The following is a 23,858-nucleotide window of genomic DNA, read 5'->3' on the forward strand; positions in this document are numbered from 1 at the left end:
AGAGGAAAGAGGAAAGAGGAAAGAAGAAAGAGGAAAGGAGGAAAGGTTAAAGAAGAGAACGGAGATGTTTCTTCAGACGTGATTTAAACATAGATACTGTAGTAACCTCTTTGATGGTGGATGGGAGATGATTCCACAGTCGAGCCGCATGGACACTATGAGTTTTAAAATAAAAAGGAATTGTTGATGGGTATTAAGTGAGTGCTTTGAGAATAAGAACGAATAGGTAAACCATGAACTGATAAGCGCTGAATTTTTTTGCGCAGGTATATAGGCGCGTTAGGACTATGAAGTACATTGATCAAAAGTGAGAGGGAGTGATAGTAGATAAAATATACCTTATGCACGTATTCTGAAGTCGTTCAAGTTTATCGAGTTGCTCATTTGATGTGGGCGAGATTCATCCGGCTGAATTATTTCACATTTAAAATTTGTCAATTATTATATTTTAAAGTTCCTTTTCCTTTTCTCTACCTTATCTTCTCGTCATCAATATTCTTTCACTGCAGTGCTCTTCTTTTCTTTTATTGTATCATTTTTTATCGAAATTATTTATTTATTCATATCAAGATACATAGTACAAAAAAAAAACTTATCCCTAACTCTACGAGGCCAAGAGCCCCGTGTTGAGTTAGGCTATAACAAAATAGAAAGTGAAAGCATGCATTAAAGAATACTGCAAATAAAAAATATTTCGTAAACATGAACTTGAATTTATATCTGGACAACACGCTTAATAGTACCATACACGGTTTTTCAGGGCCTGACCGTAAAACTCCAGAGAAACGTTCCTCAAACAGTCCCTCCACAAGCCCCTACCCCTCTCCTACCCAGCCGCTTCCCTTGGCGGGTCTGATGCGTATCGCTTCGTTGGTCAAATACATTTTTATCTCATTTTTTTTGTAGGGGAAGGGTAAGGGTTTGCGGAAGGGATGCTAGTTCGAGAAATTAAAGATTTACTCCATTTTGAGATTATTATTTATTTTTTTTAAATGACTTATTGGAAAAATTTCATAAGGATTTTTTTAAAAGCCTACTGTTAGGAATGTTCCTCTGAAGTTTTGCGGTCTGGCCTTGGAAAACCGTGTATATAAATTTACGCAATGCCTCGCAACTATGGAATATGTTCTACTACTATGTTCATATTTGTGAAAAACTTTAACTGTATTTATTTATTTATTCATATTTTTTGCTCACAAACTATAATTAATAATAAAAATAATGTAACCTCTCTGGGGTTTCCCGTGCCGAGGACACTTAACAATATACTTTTTTTAATTAGATTTGAGAATAAACAAAGAAGACTAACTTAAAACAACGAAGATAATTAACAAGTATTCAGACAGTTTTAAAAACAATGTATTTATGTACATTTATATTAAAATAACAAAAACCTAACAGCAGCAGTTGATTCAATATTGGTATGGGCGAATGAGACAATAATAATAATAATAATAATTATGGATAACTTATATAGCGCCATTTTCGTAATATTAAACCTCAAGGGCGCTTTACAAAGTGATTATATAAAGATATAAATTTAATTTTAACTTTTTAATTTAAGAAAAATAATGTACTTTTTCATATTACTTTTCCACCACATGCTAAGAATTTATTCAAATGATTTATTTAATCCATTTTACTTCTACCTAGCTCCACTATCCATTTTTTATAGGCTTTTTAAACATTTTTTCGTTACTGATTGTTTTAATACATAGTGAAAGTAGGTTATAAATTTTAATTGAATAATACTCAAAACTAATTGTATTCCTTTTTATGCTTATTTATTTACATAATTTCTACTGTTTTCCTAATAAATATATTTTCTTGAGGTCTATCGAAGAACATTATTATTACATTTTTACATTTAATGCACTAACTTTATGGTTATTCATTGTAATAAAATAAATAGCTTTGTCTTCAAAGGTGTCAAAAATTACAATAATCTCCCCAATGAACTAAAAACGATTAAAACTAATATATCAAAAAATAAATTCAAAGTAAATCTAAAGAAATTTTTTGAACCAGTGTAAAAACGGCATTAAATTTTTATTAGTATGAATGTATTATTATTTTCTGTTTTTCTTTATATATCCAATGTTTTTGTTTTTTTTCTCGTATATTCAAAAATATAAAAACTCTAATAAATAAACAACTATAACAGTGTGAGTCACTCTCCAAGCACAAGAGCTAGTCTCTTTTTTTGGAGAGCTACAGTAACAACATTTACTAGATGTATTAAAGTAGATTTGTATCGAATAAAAAAAAACATGTACCATTTATGAAATTTATTAATAAAAATAAAATAAAATTTACTTGCTACAGACATATTAGCTCCATATGTTTAGATTTTATATTTAGTAAACACCGTTAAAATAAAATGCGATAAGATTCATTAGTTCATTGTACTTTGATAAAGAAGCTTGTGTAGCTTTGAAACCGGTCGGTAGAAAAAAAGTGGTTAATAACAAAGTATTTATTTCATAACATTATTAAGATTTATTTATCAATAATTTTCTATTATTACAGGCACTATGCTGTCAAAATGGTGAAGGTTTACGGCGAATCATAAATCTAATAAGTAAAAAATTGAGCCCGCTTTAAAATGAAAGCGTTCTGTAAAAACGTAAAATGCGTAACAGCGGCAGTATTGGTGTTTTTATTACAAATGTGTTTTTGTGATAAACTAGAAACAAATTCTGTTTACTATGGATTAGCAAATATAGCTTCAAGAAAACAAGAACCAAGTTTGTGTGCGAAGGAGTTATCTTCTATAAAGAGAGGAATCGATGACCGCGATAGATGGGCTCTTAAACGTAAGTTTTCTTTATATAATATATATTTTTATTTTTTTACTGATTTAATTTTTAAGATCCTCATGACTTTTTAACTTGTTTTAACTATTTATTTTTTTTTTAAAAATTTATTACATCTTTTACTTTGTTTTTTAATATTTTGTTTTTTTTTTTCTCTTTCTACTCGGTATTTTGCTATGTTTTTTTTTTCATTCTTTAAATATGCTTTTTGCTATACAACATACATTCATTTTTTTATAATGACTTAAAATATTTTTCCTTCTATGTATTCTGTTTTTATTTCGCATTTTACCGAGTTTTAAAATATTTTTATAGACATATTTATATATTTTCATGGTTTTTACTATGTTTTCACTGCATTTATTACTTTGTTTTTATCTTTTTTTTGCTACGTTTTTTTACTACATTTTTACTATGTTTTTACTACATTTTTATTATGTTTTTACTACATTTTTACTATGTTTTTACTACATTTTTACTATGTTTTTACTACATTTTTTTACCATGTTTTTACTCCATTTGTTACTTTGTTTTTCACTTTGTCCTGTATCTTTATAACTGTTTCTATAAATTGATTTCGGTTTTTATATTTTTTTGACTGCCTTAGAACGGGGTAAATAACCCTAGTTAGACAGTCAAAGCAACTTTACATAAATTATAATTTTGTGTAGGTATGTAATATAATGATAATAAATAAATAAATAAATATGTATAATTCTTCTGTACGTGTGATGTCACTGAACTTTTCCTAAACGGCTTAACTGATTTACGTGTGGTTTTCAGTGAAATGTAGATCTTTGCACTGCGCGTGTTCGTAAATATTAAAATTTTCAATCGAATCTATAAAAAAATGTTAGAAGCATAAATCTTTTTTTCATCGACATATCAGGGTTACATTCGACGAGAATGCATATACAAAATAAATGGAAGGATGTTTTTTTTGTTAAAAAAATAAATTGTTTTTTAATGTTTACAAACAACATTCGCTTTTTATAGATCCCAATCCGATTATTTATGTACATTCTTTATAATTTCTTCTCATTCATTTATTTTTACTGGTTTTTTGGTAATACTAAAATCATATTAACTGACATTCAATACATTTCTGAAATCGCATCCATGAATTAAGTGCTCCCCTGTTGGTGAGAAGAGTGGAGTTCGACATTTGCAAAAATAATTCCATATTAGAAAATTAATCATTTTTAGTTTTGGAATTCAATAATAAACAAGAGCCTAGGAACCGCTTATCAATGAAAAGTATTTTTCCAAGGTAATAAATAGCAGGCAAGCCAACTCTCTGGCAGGACAACGTCTGTCGGGCCGCTAGTATAATATATAATGTTCAGTACTTCTCAATAAGTCTTTCATCATTTCCCATTCCACACCCAGTGGTGCATAGGGCACTGCATCGGTACTCCAATTGAGGACCGTTTTCACAAAGCAAAATATCTACAAAAAGTAAATTTCTCAGAAGATTTTTTTATGATAAAAAAATAATTACTTGAATTTTAACAAAAATAAAAATACTGGTTTATAGGAATTCTACATTCTAGCTCATGTACTAGAAATCAAGAAATAAAGCTCTAAAGTATTTTTTACGAAATAGGCATAAATAATTATTACGACTTAAGCAAACTTCATTAAAAAACCCTTTAAATCATTTTTAAAATATGTTTTTTTCATTTGAATTTTATAAATAAAGGCGTTCTCTGAACTTCTGTACACTAAACACAACTCGATTTCGTTAAAAATGGTATGTTGGACGAAAACGAAGTAAAGCGACGTCGTGTTAGAAATATAACATATCAGTTTACCTTGACGTGAAATAATTTTTAACGGATTTTTCGTTAAATTTTATATGCCTACATACTCGTATACCTATGTGAAGGTATGTTATTTTTGAAATACAGGTAAAAGTCGTATTGCGCTGGTTCGATTTACGCCGATTTACAATTCCAACGGGATTACACGGTTCGGCTGACACCAGACGACAGTAGGCGTCGCGATTCTAATAGCAGAGACACTTTTACACTTTGTTTTATTCTATTACCGTGTACGCGAGCAGCCTATTGTGTGTGTGAAATTGTTGCCGAGTTAGCTTTCGTTTAGTTTTTAAGAAAAATAAAAAGTATGATTTTTATTTTTATTTTGATATTATTAAAATAATATTCAAATACTTGTATGATGCTATGATTCTTCAAGAAAGGAAGCAACAATCAAAGCAAATGAAATTGGAGGCTTTTTTTTAAAAAAAATTAAGAATTTAATTTAGCACCGACGAACTGGTGAGTTAGTATTTATTATTAAAAAAAACATTATTTATATCAGCAGATTATTATTTATTTTGTAAAAGAATTTAAACTGTATTTATTTAATACATTTACAATTTATTTTGAATATATAAATAGGATATCTATTAAATAAACATGTTAGATTGTTCTTAGAATTTTGACACGGAACCTAACCTAACCTCACAATATCATCCATTATATTATATTTGTGTTCATTTTACGCCGGTGTCTCTCGGAACGGAACCTCTGCATAAAACAACGTTTACCTGTATTTTTATATTACACAATGAAATGATATTCCAATCGTATTCGACTCGCTGCAACTTCGCACATATAACGTTTTGTTAAAATTTTCTTTACCAATCGATGGGTCTCATATAGAAAAATCGATTTCTGTCAAAAAACACATTTGTTTTTGTTTGTGGCTTCTGAAAACGGTCCTCAATTGCAGTATTTTTGGAACATGTTTGTTATATTTATGGCAAGGGTACGCCGTTGAATTTTATTTAACGTGGAAAATCATCAAAATATCGACATTATTCGTTTTTGTTCATTAACAAAATATTTAAAACACAAGAACTACAAATATCTAACTCAACATTATTTTGGTACGTGTATTTGTACACAAATCTGGATTTCTCCCAAGGGGGAGTAGGTATATATTTTTATTGTGAATGGTTTCTCGTTTAGTAAGATATATACAAAATTCTACCTCATCTCTGTAGGGATATAAATAAAAATATCTAACTCCATGAGATCAGGCTTGCCTTTCTTTTCTGGTAACACTAATTTTCAATATGGTCACGATCCGTGTTATTTTAAAAACATGATTTTGATTGTTAATCGCAGAATAATATACTTATTGTCAGTACGTCAGTAGTCGCGTCGTCACAAGATAGATAGTTTTGTCAACAACTGTGAAACTGCCTGTTATCTGTCATGGCGCCGAAAACATCTACGTAATGCGCATGCTTACGCGTAATTTTTAATTCCAGAAACTGCCCCGTGTAAATCAGCAAATAAAACGGTCCAAGATTTGACATAAGAAAGAACACAACTCGTTGTATTTTATTTTTTTTGATTTTCAAGATTTTAAACCCATTTTCTCCCATCAAAACTCATCCGAGAGAAGCCGAACTATAACAAATTTCAACGGGCCTTTCGTTTAATTCATAATACATTAAACTATCAACAATGACAACAACGTGCATATTTGATTTGTGTTTTTTTTTTAGTAATGGACGCCTCGGGATCTCCCAGCACTGGGCTCTACTGGGGAAATACTTATTGGTTGGGATCCCGAAAACAATGTCTAGCAGCCACTTCTACGAAAAGAGTGCCTGTTAGCCGAACTTTCGGTCCATATACAGACGAAACTCCTGACAGTATACCGCCATTTGACGTACATTACTACGCGGCTTACTTTACTCACAATTCAACACTACAAGTATTTGTACATTGGGATAATGAGGTAAAAACTAAACAATATTTATAGTACGTCCAAATCTTTGATTTAATCAACCATTTGACACGTTATTCTCCTACCGTCCTACCACACACCATTCCATATAATGGCAAAATATCGAATAGCACACAATAAAACGAAACAAATGATAACAGATTTCCCTACCTACTACAAATTAATTCCCATTTTCTTAGAGTTATTTACAGCTTGTTAAAAACGACCCAAAATATTTTAGTATTTGTGGATGTTCGCCTTCTGCCAGCCCCACGTTGTCCCTCAATCTTGCCCATTAGTAGAAGTCGGAGGATTGCATACTTGTCTCCACGTAGGATGTGGTTCAATAATAAAAGGAAACCTATTATTTTAACATTTCCCTATTGGATTAACTATTCCGAGGACCTCTACATTGCTGACCAAATATCTCCACGGTATTTGAAGCATTTTTCTGGGAAACCAGATTCCAAATGCATCCAACCGGTTCTTAGTGTGTGGTATTTTCAGTCTTCAGGTTTCTGAAACCAAACATAGCACTTCACCATTCTCTGCCTAAGTTTTAAACTCAAGATATCCTTGCAGAATATTTTTCTCATTTTGTTAAATGTGACCATTTCGATCCTGCATTTCACCTCCACATCTGAGTCTACGGACTTTGTAACAATTAATAATACTGCCCAGGTATTTAAATTGGCCCACCATCTCCAACAGTTCATTTCCTAGTAATGTTAGAGTAGTCTGCCCTGCCGAATTCTATCCATTTTGTCTTTTGGTGTGCATGTTCCCAATTCCTCTTCTGTATCATTTATCTTTATAAGAAGTTCTTGTAGATCAGCAATGTTGATAGTGTCACCGGGAAAATTTGCATTTATTCAATATTTTACATATTTTAAAACTGTCGACTCAAATCTTATGTTTTTTTCAGATACTAATAACCTTAGGGCTGTGTTTGCCAACTTCTTGCAATGAATTTGAAGTATTCGATATGTTAGATGAGTACTTTGATTCGGGAGTTCTCCGGCATCAACACTTGTACAACATGACACTTAAAATGGGAGCAGTCAAAAAGACAGAAGATGACTTTTCGTGGATGAAAACAAAAATTTTCAAGACTTTTGCGTAAGTATTTTATGATTACTTTGTGGAATCTTCCCCATCACCTTTCTTCTTTTTTGTCCTTCAACCCATCAGCGCTTATGTGTTATCCCCGATCACTGGACGGCGCAATTTTTATCGGGTCATGGTAAATTTAATAAAAAAATATTTGTTTTTAATATGATAATTCCCCTTCGTGCTGCTGCAGATATCTTAATCAATTTTCTGAATACATCCTGTGACCTTGTCCCTTTTCCCCTCTCTATGAAAACCGAATGGAGCTTCTCGTTACTATCCATGGCCCTGTTATAGGCCCCGTCGGATATACAGATCTGGAGCTTACAAAAAGATTTTCGAGGCTTTTAAAAAGTTTTGTAATCATTTCGGCGAATTGATCATGTCCAATCAATTTAATCCCAGTCAGTGAAGAATTCGCTTCCCTCTTTTCTCGATCCAATGAAGTACAGTGCATATTACGTACTTCTGGATTACCTTCTTTCAGCACAACAAACTAAGGCTACCAGATTACAGGAGCTCCTTCGGGCAGCTTTTCTCGTTCGGCAACGAGCAATTTTTCCGTGTATGCGGACACCGTCAAAGAGACTTAAGTTCTCAGATACGTTGTGGACGAGGGTGGAGTCACCATTTTAATAAAATTAATGTAAAAAAAAGAGCATCAATTATTTTTTTACCGACCTCCATAACCCTTTCGTACGCTCGAAGTGATTTTACATTATTTGTCTGTATACAAATCATTCAATTTAATATAATTTTTATATACATAGATTCGATCGGAGGAAATAAACGCATAACTTACGTACCTACATAGGTAATGTAAATAAAAACAATACAGATCAAACATTTATTTATTTAAAATGGAAATGTATAAAAAAAGTGAAAACGAAGAGAGACCAATAGAAAGGTGAATGCATATTATATAATAATATTATGTAGATTTTTTTTTAAATATAAGTTATGTATTCTATAATTTTCTACTTATTACAAAGTACGAATCTACATGCAATATTTTAATAGTGTAATGTTTATTCAAAACGTGCTTTAAAGTATATATATGTTCTTATAATATTCTCATGAGAATCAGACGAGTGTGTAATAAATACAATTTTATCTTTAGCGTCTTTCTCGTGACAGTTTTGGGGTTGACAACCATTGGGACAATTTACGATTTGAACACCAAATCTGATGAAAGCACTCCACAACGTGCGAACGACAATGGTAAGTAATATTTTTAACAAAATACCAGTACATACGTCGCCAAAAAATAGTTCAATCAGCCACTCAACAGAATGGCTATGCTGCACATTAAATGCCGGCATTTAACTGAATGGCTAAGCCGTTCGTTGACTGAATGAAGATAACTCATCGTTCAACGTGTTGGCTGGTTGAAAGTTAGCCCTTTTCCTAACCTAACCTAACTTCACATGGCTAAATAGTTTTTAAAATGAAACAATTATTACTGTTTTATTGTCACCGTGTTTGAAGTCATATGTCTCTCTATTATTGTGACGAGGGAACCCTTTCAATACTCATTCACCATTCATTTGATTGCCTCCTCTTTCACGGTAACAGTTGCTCGATTGTGCAAATGTGCAATACTCGACCCTCTAACGTCAGAGACGCCCGAAAATCGGTCAATAAAGATTGTCCACATGCAAATCACAATTGAAATGTAACTATTTGAATATATATATAACAGGTTTTCAGGTAGACGTTTTATATACGGATTATTCAAAGGCTTTCGATAAAATAAGTCATTCGGTCTTACTTCGCAAGCTTTGGAACATTGGTATACGGGGGAATCTGTATCGTTGGATATGTTCCTACATTAGTAACCGCAGTCAATCGGTCTCACTCAAGGGATTTAATTCATCATTTAAACCAATCCCATCAGGTGTCCCTCAAGGTTCGCATCTTGGACCCTTATTTTTTATTATTTATATCAATGATATAAGTTTATGCATTCAAAACTCAAATTTTTTGCTATACGCTGATGACAATAAAGTATTTAAAATTGTGTCTTCAATAAATGATTGCGAAGTTCTTCAAGCTGACTTAGATAGAATCTGTTGCTATTGCAAGGACAATCAGTTATTATTGAATTCTGATAAATGTCTTGTCATGTCATTTACTCGAAAGAAAAAAAGTATACTATTTGACTACAAACTATCTGGGAAAATTGTCAATCGTTCAATGAAAGCGAGAGATTTGGGTGTACTGATGGATGATAAGCTTTTATTTAGAGATCACATAAATATAATAGTAGATAAGGCGTACAGACTTCTAGGGTTTATCTTACGAATCTCCAAGCCATTCTCATCACCAAATACATTAAAACTTCTTTACTATACTTATGTGCGAAGTCAACTCGAATTCGCTTCATTAGTATGGTCCCCTCAATATAATGTATATATTAATCAAATTGAAAACATTCAAAAGAAATTTATAAGGAGCCTGGAATATCGTTTTGGTAACATTGAAAATGATTACAGCGCATCTTTGATCAATTTTAATATAGAATCACTACAAAAAAGGCGCCTTAGATATGATTTAATTTTTCTTTTCAAAATTCTCAATAACATAGTTGATTCGCCGTATCTTTTACAAAATATTGGCTTCCGTTGTCCTCTTCGCTATACTAGATTAAATTCCCTTTTTTATGTACCAACTTGTAAAAACAATTATACCTCGAATTCATTCATTAGACGCACCTGTAGAAATTATAACGGACTCAGTATTGATGTAGACATTTTTAACTGCACGTTGCATTTGTACAGAAAATTTCTTCATGGGGTCGATTATTTGGGATAGTTGCTGAATGTACATCTTGAGTGGTTTATGCTATGCATATGTGCCGCATGTAATGTATATGTTTGTGTATGTTTTATATGTGCGTTCATGTGTGTGCGTGGATGGCTTGGAGTGTACATTCGGTATTTTTATTTATTTTAATTTATTACCTCCATGGAAAACGCAAATGTCAACAATTATCTTTTTTTCACTTAAAATTCTTATTTATTTTTTATTTTTTGTCACATTTAATGTTTATATCTTTTTAATTTATGAAAACTTAATTGGTCTTTTTATGTTAAAAAATTGTTGTTTTTAATACTGATTTTGTATGACTGTATGTTTTCTAAATAAAATAAAATAAAAAAAATAAAAAAAATAAAAAAAATAAAAAAAAATATGAATATTTTTTTCTCTCCTTCCCCCTTTTGCCTTAATTAATTTTTATTTTATTACTTAGAAATCTACCACGTAATGTTACGTTCATAGAATTAATACCTCTTTTCTCCTATTGAACAGTTTAGGTAGAGTAGTAAGAAATTGCGTGAGAGCAATAAATCCGCCTTTAAATCTATATAATAATTAAATGCATAGAAAGTGTATATCCAATTATTTATTTCATGTCATTTTTTTATAGTAGTTCCCAAGAAACAGAAGAAGTCATTATTTACAAGAGTAATTATATGCTTCAGTATTCCAGCTAATTCCAAAAACCTTTTTGATACGACTCTAAAAGAAGACGGCATGCCCTCAATTTTCGGAATAAGGTAAATAATTTACCAACAATATATTTTATTTTACGAAAATCGTTAAACATATTTCAATTTCCCCCTATTGTAAAAAATAAATATTTATTGGTTTTTTAATTCATGTCTAATATCTGATTATTATTGAAAAAGCAATCATGCTCTTCGGATTTGATTTCGCCATTATTTTTTTAGCATGCAAGAATTACATGGGAAAATGCATTAAACCAGTATATTGAATAAATTATATAAACAACTTGAATATCTGGTTCAACCAACTATTATAAACATACAAAGTTAATTGATAGTATTTTTTCAAATAAGCTCGTAAATACGGTTCCTGTAAACTGCCGTTAAAAAAACTCCTAAAACACTTACATGAATTGCGTAATACTAGCAGAAACTAATTTAATCATTACCTACTGTACTTCTTTTTTCATGGTCTCTTTGGCAAATATACAGCGTAATTATTACCTATTTTGATAGCGAATAGGTAGAAGTACATATATTGGGTACCTACTGATTATTTTTTTAAATGTCAAGGTTCTCAGGCTGCCACAGTAAGCAAATTCGTTTATCTAGTCTGTATTCTGGTAGTGGTAGCACTGATTAGCTATTTTGCTTTATATTTTATCTATGGGCACCGAATGTCATTTATGTGTTTGTGACAGTTCGTGTTAATCTGTCAAAATTAAAATCTCGCTACCGCTCTATTCGTCTGAATTCAATTTTGAAAAACTTTACAAATTCAACGTACTAACGATGACTACAGTTGACATGAATAGTGACGATTGGTCGGTGGCGTGTTCGGACGACGAACTCAGTAAATCGGGAATTCTCGAAGGCGACATTTGGGCGCCGGACCCGGCAGAGTTGGAAAACTTGTACAATTCAATCGAGAAAACCGGGACGCTGCAGTTAGAATGGACGTGTCCGGGCAGAAGGCTTCCTTCTCCAGTGATTCACAGTGATGATAACATCCAAGAAGCGCAGTCTTCTGTCACCACGCCTGAAAAATCCAACTTCGACTTCAAAGACGAGATGGGGTCCGTGAGGTTGCGCGTTCGCAAGGAAGGAGAAGACACGCTCCGAGGGTCGGCGAAAAAGAAGACTTCTTCATTCGACGGAATAGTTTCGAATATTATGAGACACAAGAGAATACAACAAATGGAACGTGATGCCGACACTCAATAATATTATTTTTTATCAACACAAGTGATTATTAACCAGTCAGGACGTTTACATTACAACGCGTGGTTTTTCTCACATGAATTTTGTGGTTTTCGTATTTTAAGAACTTTCTTCTTTCCTTTAGTCAATTCGCAGTGAGATCATAATTAATAATTAAAATTAGGCATGCATCTGATAACGAAATACTCGCGATATTTTTATGTTTCCGATATACCAATATACATTTAGAATTTCGCACTTCAGAAAACCCATCCGAAGCGCAGTGATTTAATTATTAGTTAGTCTGGAGTGCCGATATCCGACATAAACCTTTAATATAATTTGCCAAAAACACAGTAAAAAAGGCAATGAAAGCGGTAGAGTTAAATTTAATTTCATTTGCGGTATATAGAATTGAAATTTTTAAAGAGTACGTTTATATTGACAAAAACAAGTTTTTAAGTGTGAGGGAAACCGCTAGGAAAACTCGCGATCTTTAACCTGTCCGGGAGTGAGTTTCTGCCGACAAAACTGTATCTGGGGAGTGAGTTTTTTTTTTCATGTTTTTTTTTTACTTTTTATAATTTTATATCATTGTCAATGCTATAAGCAACATATTTTCTTGAATAAAAATAATAAATTATACCAGTAAATATGATTTATATCAAAATTATCGATGTTTTATTTCATGGGTTGTCAACCATCGGTTTTACAAGCCCAAATAATATTTCTGAAAATAATCGGACGTACATGTACGCCCATACTCCATTGATGAAAATTTTGTTTGGACGACCATGTACGGCCATACTCCCGGACAGGTTAAAATGGTTTCTGGGTATGTGAAGGAAGTGATTTCAGTCTGTAGCGCTGTGTGAAGCAGGCAGGATTTTTTATTTATCTATTTCACTGTCAATTTTAATTTACTTCTGAAAGTTAAATTTAAAAATTACCGTTTACGCTTTCTTTCTATTTATCTTTGTAGTCAATTTGATTTGCTATAATAAAGCAACTTCGTTTGCATCTTGTTTACAGTTTACAACTTATTTTAAATTTAGTATTGGTAGCGTGCTGATACTTTTATAAATACTATGATACGAATACCAAATAATTGTGTAAAAATGATGTATATAAATTAAAATAAGCCAAATATATGTTTACACCTCAAACAGGGCTATTTTTTCCAAGTCGTCATTAACCCTCCCTCCCCGGTGATGTGTGTGTAGCTAGTACACATTGCGTCTAATAACTATAATATCTTTATAAATATAATAAATATTATGTTTAGATTTTCAGTATTCCTCCATGACACATTTACGTATAGACTGAAATAATTTGTTATTAAATAATAAGTACTTATTTGGCACAAAAAAGCATTATATCGGAAATCGGGGATAAATTACAAATATCATCAAAAGTATACTCACAGTATACCAATAACACCTGACGTTACACGTCCACTACATGTCCAGTCACGTAGTCCAGTACTATATACTTAGTAACTCTCGGGAAGTTGGTGCGGGTGCACGTTTTGCCCAAGTCGTTAGCGATACCCAATGGTTTTTTCATGCTTTCAGCAGTTAGATTTGAAATATTATCATCATTGAATTAAATTATGGTTAATTAAAGCCATTCTCTATAAATATTAAATTTTTCCCTTTTTAAATCTTTTATTTTTTAATGTGTAGTGACTACACAGCACCGTAACTAAAATGTTAACCTATCAACACCCAGCGGCATAATATAGGTTCTTGAAAGTAACATGATCAGACTTACTCTTTGGGTGTCTAGGGACGATGAAAAATATAAATTTGATTTAAACTCGTACAAAATAAATGTACATTAGAGGGCCTATTGCCAAAAGCAATATTTTCCAACCAACCAAAAACAGACTGGTCTATTTCAGTGACAGATTGTGCGAATCGGACCTGGAACTGTAAGCGTGGAAGGAAAATGCAAACCACTATATTAAGTTGTGGACTTATCTTCACTCAATTTTATTTTTCAGGATTTTTATCTAGTAGTTTGAATAGTCAAAAATACTAGTCTAGGATTCTGGTTTTAAAAATCACACAGAGCTTTTTTTTTTAAATCACCTGAATATCATTTAACACAGAATAATCAACACATTCTTTCTTATTTTCTTGCATCATCAATATTCGCTTCATAATAACCATAAAATTTGGATTGAGCAAATTTATTCTAAAAACATAATACAAAAAGTAGACAGTCAAAACATGATAATCAACTATTAGATATTCTGGAGAATAAAAAAAAATAATTCACTGTATACAACAGATATTTTATCCAGTATGCGACCATTTTGATTTTCTATGATAGTAATATTGTTAAATGTAACTAGAATACACACAGCTTACAATAAAATCAATGCCACATGAAAATGTTACATGCAATTTCCCATTGCACTGAACTTCCTTGTTTATGTTTTTTTTTCGTTTTTACTAGCAATGTTTGATTATATTTATTGCCGAATGGCATATCTAGGCTTGCATTCTGAATGCTCTTCCGAGAGTAGAGAATACTACGCTTGCATGTAATTTCCATACAAATTACGCACTAAAAATGCGTTCTTTATACCTGGGAGATCATTCAGAATTCCACCCCTGAATGACTTAGGCGGTGATGTTACATACGCGGTGATGGATTTTCTATTGACAATATTTACATACTAATTAGTATACATAAGTTAACAGACTCAAAAGGAATAAGGTAAACAAGTAATTTTGTAAAGCAATGAAACAAAATTGCAATTAAATACATATTGATATTAAAATCCTTAAAAAGGGAAGGTTTAAAAGCGATTTTTGCAATACTTATATCTTAAAGAAAATAACAATTATCCATTCTTGCATCTGTCATTATTTCTAGCAGGGATGCTGGATTACAACACCCTTGAATCTCGTCGTCAAATTTTTCCTCTGAAACATTTCTATAAGCTGATTTTTGAAAGTATGTATAATCCAAATATACTGATAGAGATCAGTTTGTATGTTCCGAATAATTATACTAGAGCGAGATCTCATGCACGGTTTTACGCACCCAGAAACCCTACGAATGCAAGTCATAATTTACCCACTGATAGGACAATTTGCTTGCTGAATACGGCTTCTGCGGATAATATGGACCTATTATTTTGTACATATTGGCAATTTAGCAGCTATCTGCTTTCTATTCATTAACTTCTGCCTTATATTTACAGTCTGCATTATCCAATGGGTTAAACAACCCGTAAAGTAATGCAGACTACAATTGGCAAATAAATAAAATATTTTTAAAGAGCATAATGAAATGAAAGTTACTATTAATGCTTCAAAAAACTATCATTTTACCTGCTAGATTCAAATTACGTAGAGAGTAATAAGTTAATAGCAGGTAATATGGAAAATAAAAAGCAATGAGAAAGAATTTCGTTTTTTAAAATAATATATTTATTTTCAGAACATTAACAATTTGCTGGATCGTATTGAATCACGGAGTACTGTACGTTGCTGACTTTTTCTACAATAGAACATCAGCTTATTATGTATCAGACCTTATGATTCTACAGGCGTTTAGCAACTCTTCATTTTCTGTTGATACATTCTTTTGCATAAGGTATTAAATATAATTTGTTTGCCGAATTATGATTTTAATATCTAAAGACAAAAATTTAATCTACATTGTTTATTTTCAGTGGATTTTTACTTGCATACGGATTTATGGACCTGGAAAGAAAAAAGAAAAATGCAGGAAAAATAGAAAGTCTAGAGAAAAAAATGACACTTATTGTTTATGGAACCATACACAGATTTTTAAGGTTTCTATTTTATTTTCAACAACCAAATTTTTGCACTGCTATGGAAAAATGAATAATGAATATACATATTGTAATACTAATTAACGGTACACGCCAAAAAACTGGCATTTTACAGGAGAGCCCAAAAGAAAATAAAAAACTTATTTATAGCATTTGGGGTTCTTACAAACAAACAAACCATCGCACTGTTTTTCCGTAAGGGTAAGAAGAGAGGATGGAATGCCACATAGTTATATCTTTGGATACAGATCTCGCTTTCTCTACATTCATACTTCTCATTATTTTGACTTTTGACGTGCCGATTATTTCGACTTTTGGCATGTCCATCTTCAAGTATTTGTTGAATTTGATCATGCCATGTCTTTCTCGCTCTTCATCTATTTCTGCATCCATCAACATTTGCATTGTAAATATTTTTAGCCGTTCTTTCGATGTCCTTTCACTCTGCGTCCAAACCAACGCTGGGCTCCTTTCTTAAATTTGTCGATAATGCTTATCTCAGCGGCTGGACACAACTTTTGTTAAGACCAAAAACATATTTTACATTAAATGAAAACCTATTTCATAAGATATAAAAAGCCTGATAAAAATTATGTAAGGCTGAGTCTCAGCTTCTTCTTTTTATCAGGCTTTTTATATCTTATGAAATAGGTTTTCATTTAATGTAAAATATGTTTTTGGCCTTAACAAAAGTTGTGTCCATTTTATTCCAAACTTAACAATGAGCACCAAAAGTTTAAAAAAAATGGTTATAGTTGCACGTTAATTTAAAGGAAATTCTGTGCTCTACGAGATGTTTGATTCAATTACAAGCCTTCAAAATGGAATGTCAAGTAAACAAAGTGAGGATTTTCAACACCTCCTTCTGTTTGCATTCAGTTGAGGGAATAAAGCTGTCAACCCTCCTCATGATATTTGCGCAGAGTACTGTGAAGATGCCATGAGTTATTTGTTGTAAAATAATGAAGGAGAATACATTGCTGACTACTTTTTTTTGTTTGTCCTTTGGTTCTCTACATTTAGAAAAAACAGCCACAATTTATGTTAACACCGAATACAATCATTTAAAAAAACTAACAAAAATGTCTACTTTTTACTAAAAAAAGTCTTTCCTCGAACAGGCAAAAACAAGCTGACTGTGGAATTCTCGCATTTTTTACTGATTTTTGTCAGCTAATTGTATTCTTTATTCTGCCCACAAATGAAGTTTGTATGTAATAATTAAATGAATAAATGAACTTTCCTATTTTTAGGTTGGTTCCTTCGTACATGACAGCTCTCGGGTTTGCCTACATCGCAACGGCTGCTCGGAACAATCAAACTGCATTTTGGACGGTGGAGAGAAATGATATAAACTGCGAAAAATACTGGTGGAGGAATCTACTGTTTATTAATAACCTCTACCCTAAAGCCGAAATGTGCATGACATGGAGTTGGTATCTAAGCAGTGATATGCAAAACTGCATATTAGGAATGCTGCTGCTGGTGTTGGCAACATCGTAAGTGTATTTCAAGTAAAAATGTATTAAATACCATTGCATTGGTAGGTACTCCAATGGCAGTGTATCTTAGTCAATTTTGTTACATGAAAGGTAATAACTTTACATTAAATAATAATATAAATTAAATAAGAATAAATTATGTTTCAGATATTTAAAGCAGACAATTTATGCTGTAGTGGGAATATTCGTTGCGGCCAATGCATATACGGCATATGCATCATATTCCATTGGTTTTGTGCCATTGTAAGTAAAAACATTTTAAAATTATAAATAGGGTGCCCCAAAAACCATGGTTAATCCTGAACCTGGTGAAAAACGTGGTCATGACCTATCATAATAATAAAACACGGCTTTTGAAAGTAGTATGGTTTTCAAAATAAGAGCTTTTGTTTAATTTTTGAAAACCTCTAAATTATGCCAGTTTCCATTGCCATTTTTTCTCTCAATTTTCTTATCGGCCGTTCAATGGCATTTTTTTTTGGTAAACAGTTTTAATGATCTACATTTTCAAAACAGTAAAAAAAAACATGTGAGGGCATTTGAAATACAAATCAGGGAAAAGGCGCCTCAAAAGATCTATACCCTATAATAAGGAAGTTCAGTGGGTTTTTTTATTGTTTTGTTTGTAAATAGACTATCGAACTAAGCCAAAATTAAAAAAAGGATATTTTTATGTGTTGTATTATCATTGTCATCATTTTTTAAATTGCTCTGCATCACAATTTGTTATCAGTGAGTTGTGTTGCCATTTAAAAGCAGAACAGAATACACTAAACGTTGAAAAAAATGTCTACTCTGATACTGGACGTGACGACTCAAAGTAGTTTATTTTTATTGATTTTCATGTTTTTGAGAAATTCCACCGTACAATTAAATGCACTAATTTTGTAAGAAATCATTTTTCATATCAAATTTGCCGTAACACTGAACTTCCTCATTGGGAATGATTGATTTTATACAATTTCTATGATTCAACACCAAAATACCAAGATAAAAGTTTTAAAATATTACTTTCTCTGTGGACAAGGGGGCGCTTCAAAAAGTCTTTTTTTTTTGACTAATGAAGCCGATTGAATTTTTATCCAAATGCTGGTAATTCAAATAAGTTATTTCTGCTTTTTAATCGGTGAATTTTGTTTGCAGCATTGATAATATCTGGTCATATTACGATGTAGTGTACTCAAGACCGTGGACAAGAATCGGTCCTAACTTTATTGGGTTGGCAGCCGGCTGTATTTTCTCTCACTACAAGAGAAGGCTTCCACTTAGCAAAGTAAGGGGATTTATATGTTGTGTACATTATTAGAGGTTCACAAAATTTAACTGGTTACTTATGAAATTAAGATTAAATTTAACTTTTCCGGAATCTCATTTATTTATTTAATATTTCACCAGAATACGTCATACTATGGTTGAATTAATAATATATTCCTCACTGGGAAAACCATGCCGAAAAATACATTTTACAAGTTAAGTTTAGTTTGATTTATAGTAAACTTCCACTAAGAGTTTTTATTAACAAAATTGGATGTTCTATTCTTATTCTTAGAGGTAGAGGTCAGTGCTGAGCAAGCTCCTGACACCACTGCAACCTGTGAAGATATATCGTGATGAATCCCAGTGAATAGTTCTTGTCCTCCAAGCCCAAGTCTAAAAAGAGCCTGACTTCTGTGTGGAAAGCGAGAGTTTTCATTATGTTAAATCTCCCCCTCCAAGCCAGATCTGCAAAGTATCAGGCTATTAGGTAGGGGGCGAGCTCTTTAACATCCTCAGGTTTTAACAGATGAGGCTCCTTTTATGATGTAAAGCATCACATTCACATAGAATGTGTATAGGTGTTTCCTCATCTGCACTGCAGAACCTACATCTAGAAGTTTCGGAAAGGTTCATTCTAGCAAGGTGTTTGTTCAATCTGCATTTTTGTAAAAGGCAGATTTCATGCATATGTTAATAAAATAAAATAAATTTTTAAGAATATAATGTATTGTATTAAACAGAAAATGCTAAGTTGCTGTCTTCGGTCGACGCTCTAGATTTCTAGTTAAATAATTTGGCGCGTGTGTGTCATCAATCTATTTGTACGATTAGTATTAATCCCGGAAAATAAAATCAACGAAGCATGCTGCTTTTTTTTATGTGGTTGTTTAATTTTCAGGGCAAAATAGCGCTGTGTTGGTTGATAGGACTGGGTTCGGGTTCCGCAATGATGTTTGGATTTGCAGATAAAGATATGAGCTTATTTGCCAGCACTTTGTATATGGGATTCAGCAGGTCCATTTGGGCCCTCAGTGTATCCTGGCTCATGTTGGCTTGTCTTACTGGGAATGGAGGTAAATACACTAAAATAATACCATAATTACTCTTTGCTATTTTTCGATAATCTTAAAAATATTGTATAATTTATTTTCTGTCTTCTATTTATTTTCCTCTTTTGAACAACAGTTCAAAAAACATTTTGATCTCTTAAACATTAATATTTTAATTTATCGTTGCTACCTCTTTATCGGAGCAAGAAGATGATTATATTAAGAGGGAGATTTAGTTTTACAGTTTTTCAAGGTTGAAAGGTATTATTTATCTAACAGTAACTGAAGACCTCGTTCTAAAAACATCAAATGTCCTAAAATATCCAAAATGTTATTATTGGATTTTATTATTCTGTCTATGCGTCAATATTTTCCAAATATTTCAAAAAAAATCATAAGTACCTCAAATTCACTGTTAAAAATGTGATGTTTTTGTGAAAACAGCTATTGTCCACATCAATTTGTGTAAATGAACAAAAAATATCCTTTAATTAGCATTTCTACCACTATGTAGCGCCATTATAACTCATTGTTTGACAGTTCAAAGGATATTATTTTATATAGTCATTAATTAATTAGTGTATTAGTTCATCAATGTATAAACATAGTAGGTTTTTAGCAGTGTTTACTGAATATTTGTACAAATCCAAATATGAAGATTTCAACTACTACCCATATATAAGTTTTTGAAAAACCACTATTTTTATTTAAACTATTCATACTAATTTTAGTTTAGTTTGCACTAAAAACCGCAAAGGTCCAAACATTGTCTAAAAACAGCAAATGTCACACTAACATTTTATTTCATATTTAAATTACATACTATATTTATAAAATTTTCAATTTCTATACAGTGCGTCAATGTTCCCACTTATATCTTGGACCCAAATCCTTCAACAGTCTGCCAAAAACTGTTCGCGACACATCAACATATTCAAAATTCAAAGTGAAAATAAAAATTATGTTAATGGACAGAAATGGAATCCACCTGAAAACTATAGTCAGCCTATAATTTTGATAATCAAAGCTAAGCTACCTACACTTAGTTGATATTTGTAACAATGTGTTTGTATTTTAATTAAATTATTTTCTGTATTTGTATGTAAAAAATCTAAAACAATTAGTTAAAATAAAATTGTTAAATGTATTCCTCGGCACGAGGTTTCCTAGTGAGGAATACATTGTAAATTCAATTTTGTAATATATTTTTGTGAAGTATTAAATAAATAAATTCATAACAACAGAGAATAGACGTTTTATCTTTTTTTCCTTTTTATTTATTTAAAACTTCAAACTTAAAGTAAATCCAATTTCCCATACCACTGAACTTTCTTTTTACATGTAGCCACTCCACTGGCCTGTAAATATTTTCTGGGTCTGTATTACAATGGAAGTCGTGTAAAAATTTTAATATTTACATAAAATTGTTTTTGAAACATGTTTTTTTAATTGCAGGTTACCGACGAAGATACTTCAAATATTCAGATAAATAATCAATAACAATATTATTTTAGTTTTGATAGTAATTTATTTTTAAATAAGTAAAATGTAAAAATGATAATATTAAAAGAATTTCAATTCTTTTATACCCAGACAGGCATATTCATCAGCTTCCTTTATTTATTTAAGCATTTCTTTTGCAGGGTTTGTAAACTCGTTTTTGTCTCTCAAAATGTGGATTCCTTTGGGCAGAGTATCGTACTGCGTATACCTAATCAACCCGATGGTAATCAGAACATTTTCCAGTTACACTGACAGTACTTGGGAAGTCGGTGTAGCTACTGCAGTAAGTAATCGAGAAAATCAAAACCCTATAATTTGGATAAGTAAAAAAATCACTGAATAGATAATCTTGAATTATCTGTGGAAAAAATCAACCAAAATTTGACATATTACATTGAGAAATGATTTAATTTCTCTTCTGAGTAACATTGTGTAAGTTCTACAATCAGCTGCACAATATTGTACCATGTTTATAACAGTAATAAACCAAATAATCATTGGTACATATTGTCATGTTGAAAAGCTAAAACAACCAACAGTGGTCGTTACATGAGGCGGTCAGCGCAGAAGAGACGTAACCCACAAACATGTGGAACTGAGATAGTCGTATTCAAATTTCAGCCATGTACATAGCCCAGCGTTCATATTGGTAATGGTAGCAGTGCCATTTAAATGGATGGGAAAAAGTGGGTACAATCACTTCTGGTTTATAAAACACATGGTTATAGACCCTTTCCGATATTTAAGTCAATTCATACCTATTTCTGGGGTAGGTTACTTTAGCACAAACAGCCTTACGTATACATCAACATCAAGGAGAGATAATCAGAGAAAAAATAATCATAGAGAATGGGACGGGAATATCACAGAATAAAAAATAAATTAAAATCATCATTCTAAATATGTATGACAACGTATCTAATTATTGTAGGCAACTGAAATGAGAGTGGTGATTACCCTTACACTTCTGTTAACTGTACTCCATAATTCTCTCAATGCTTATCGAAGCATACTTTACCTCTTAATTCCCATCCATAATTCTTCCTTCTTTACAAACTCTCCATGGGGCTCGACTGTGGAATCATCTCCCATCCACTATCGAAGCAGTGGCAGTTTTGGTATTAAATTTCTAGTGAGGCTACAATATATTTTATACTCCAATACTGCTAAACTTTAATAATATAAATAAACTAATATTGATTACCTATAGTAGGTAATTAATATTGATTATTAAAGTGATTGTCTCACCCGCAAACCCGCCACTGTACCAACAATGTTTCTACAGCAACCTCATTAAAGTAACTTATGAAGAAACATTTACTATCTCTTCCTTAAACACTCCTCTCTTCCTCTCATTTAATTTCCTCTTTCCTATCGAAAACTACTTACTCCTAGAATAAAATGATTTATGTACACATATTAGCAGCCCCTATGTAGTAATTACTAAGATTCTTACCTCACGCTCAGAGGGTTCTGGGTCCAAAAAGACAAACAAATATGTTTAGTTACCATTAACGTATTGTTTTATTTCAGATTGTCAACGGCCTGGGCTTTGTGATGCTAAGTTTCCTTATTGGTTTCGTCTTCACATTGTTATTTGAATCCCCCTTTTTCCGGCTGATTAAGCTGGTTATGGGAGACGCTGACCTTAAGCCAAAAGCGGACCAAGGACTGAATGTTAACAAAACTGAGATTAAAAAAGAATTGTGATAAACTATGTTGCCAAATTAAAATATTTCTTATTATCTATCTGCATTTTATTTTGATTTGTGAGTAGGAAGGAGTGATTACTACCATCAAGCCATTTCCCCGTAGGCGAAGGCAGAGAGAATGGACCGCCACACACGTCTATCCTGGCATACATTCCTAGCTTCTTCCACATTCGTACATCTTGTCATACGTGCCCTTCGGTTCTGTCTGCTTTTGACATGACCAGACATAAGATTTTGGTGTATCTGATCATGCCACGTCTTCCTTGGTCGTCCTCGTCTCACGTTACCGTTCATTTTCGCCATATATACTTGTTTTACCATTCTTTCGTCGTCCATTTGTTCTACGTGACCAAACCATCTCAGAGACCCTTTCTTAATCCTATCAATTAAACTTGACTCAGATTTACACTCTCGCCTGATTTCATAATTCGTAACCCTGTCATACATTGATTTCCCACACATTCGTCTGAGTGATTTCATCTCCATTTAAATAAATCACTAACTCTCTTAGGGAAAAAGATGAGAAGGTAGGTATTGGCGCATCTGTGAGCCTCACTAATAGGCAGTTTATGCCGAACTGAATAGAAAATGTAAGAAAACACTGCCAGCTATTGGCATCTTTTTCCCTCGGTAGCA

At 32.1% G+C, this 23,858-nt stretch overlaps 2 protein-coding genes across 3 annotated transcripts in view; both read left to right on the top strand.

Annotated features, from left to right (window-relative positions):
* LOC148282990 (nose resistant to fluoxetine protein 6-like) overlaps nt 1–23,257 on the top strand; it is a 36,476-nt gene extending 13,219 nt beyond the window's left edge. Inside the window, exons 2-14 of one of the 2 annotated variants that reach the window (XM_088224170.1) lie at nt 2,530–2,816; nt 6,343–6,578; nt 7,492–7,685; nt 8,797–8,897; nt 11,107–11,236; nt 15,842–15,997; nt 16,077–16,199; nt 17,453–17,698; nt 17,849–17,944; nt 18,845–18,974; nt 19,857–20,031; nt 21,651–21,793; nt 23,044–23,257. In XM_088224170.1, the coding sequence (XP_088080296.1) occupies nt 2,606–2,816; nt 6,343–6,578; nt 7,492–7,685; nt 8,797–8,897; nt 11,107–11,236; nt 15,842–15,997; nt 16,077–16,199; nt 17,453–17,698; nt 17,849–17,944; nt 18,845–18,974; nt 19,857–20,031; nt 21,651–21,793; nt 23,044–23,220 (2,118 nt within the window). In that variant the 5' untranslated portion in view covers nt 2,530–2,605 and the 3' untranslated portion in view covers nt 23,221–23,257. The remainder of the gene's footprint in view (nt 1–2,529; nt 2,817–6,342; nt 6,579–7,491; nt 7,686–8,796; nt 8,898–11,106; nt 11,237–15,841; nt 15,998–16,076; nt 16,200–17,452; nt 17,699–17,848; nt 17,945–18,844; nt 18,975–19,856; nt 20,032–21,650; nt 21,794–23,043) is intronic. The other variant, XM_088224171.1, reaches the window with a different exon arrangement.
* On the top strand, nt 11,842–13,551 carry Pa1 (PTIP binding protein Pa1). Its single transcript, XM_088224175.1, has one exon. The coding sequence runs from the start codon at nt 11,978–11,980 to the stop codon at nt 12,407–12,409; it is 432 nt and encodes a 143-aa protein (XP_088080301.1). The 5' UTR covers nt 11,842–11,977; the 3' UTR covers nt 12,410–13,551.
* Nucleotides 23,258–23,858: the final 601 nt, after the last annotated feature.

Source organism: Micrasema longulum, unplaced genomic scaffold, assembly GCF_059751315.1.
Source record: "Micrasema longulum isolate JH-2025_06_02 unplaced genomic scaffold, ASM5975131v1 h1tg000271l, whole genome shotgun sequence".
Lineage (NCBI taxonomy): Eukaryota > Metazoa > Arthropoda > Insecta > Trichoptera > Brachycentridae > Micrasema > Micrasema longulum.

Coding starts and splice junctions, on each gene's coding strand:
- Pa1 (XM_088224175.1), top strand. CDS start 11,978: ATGACTACAGTTGACATGAATAGTGACGATTGGTCGGTGGCGTGTTCG.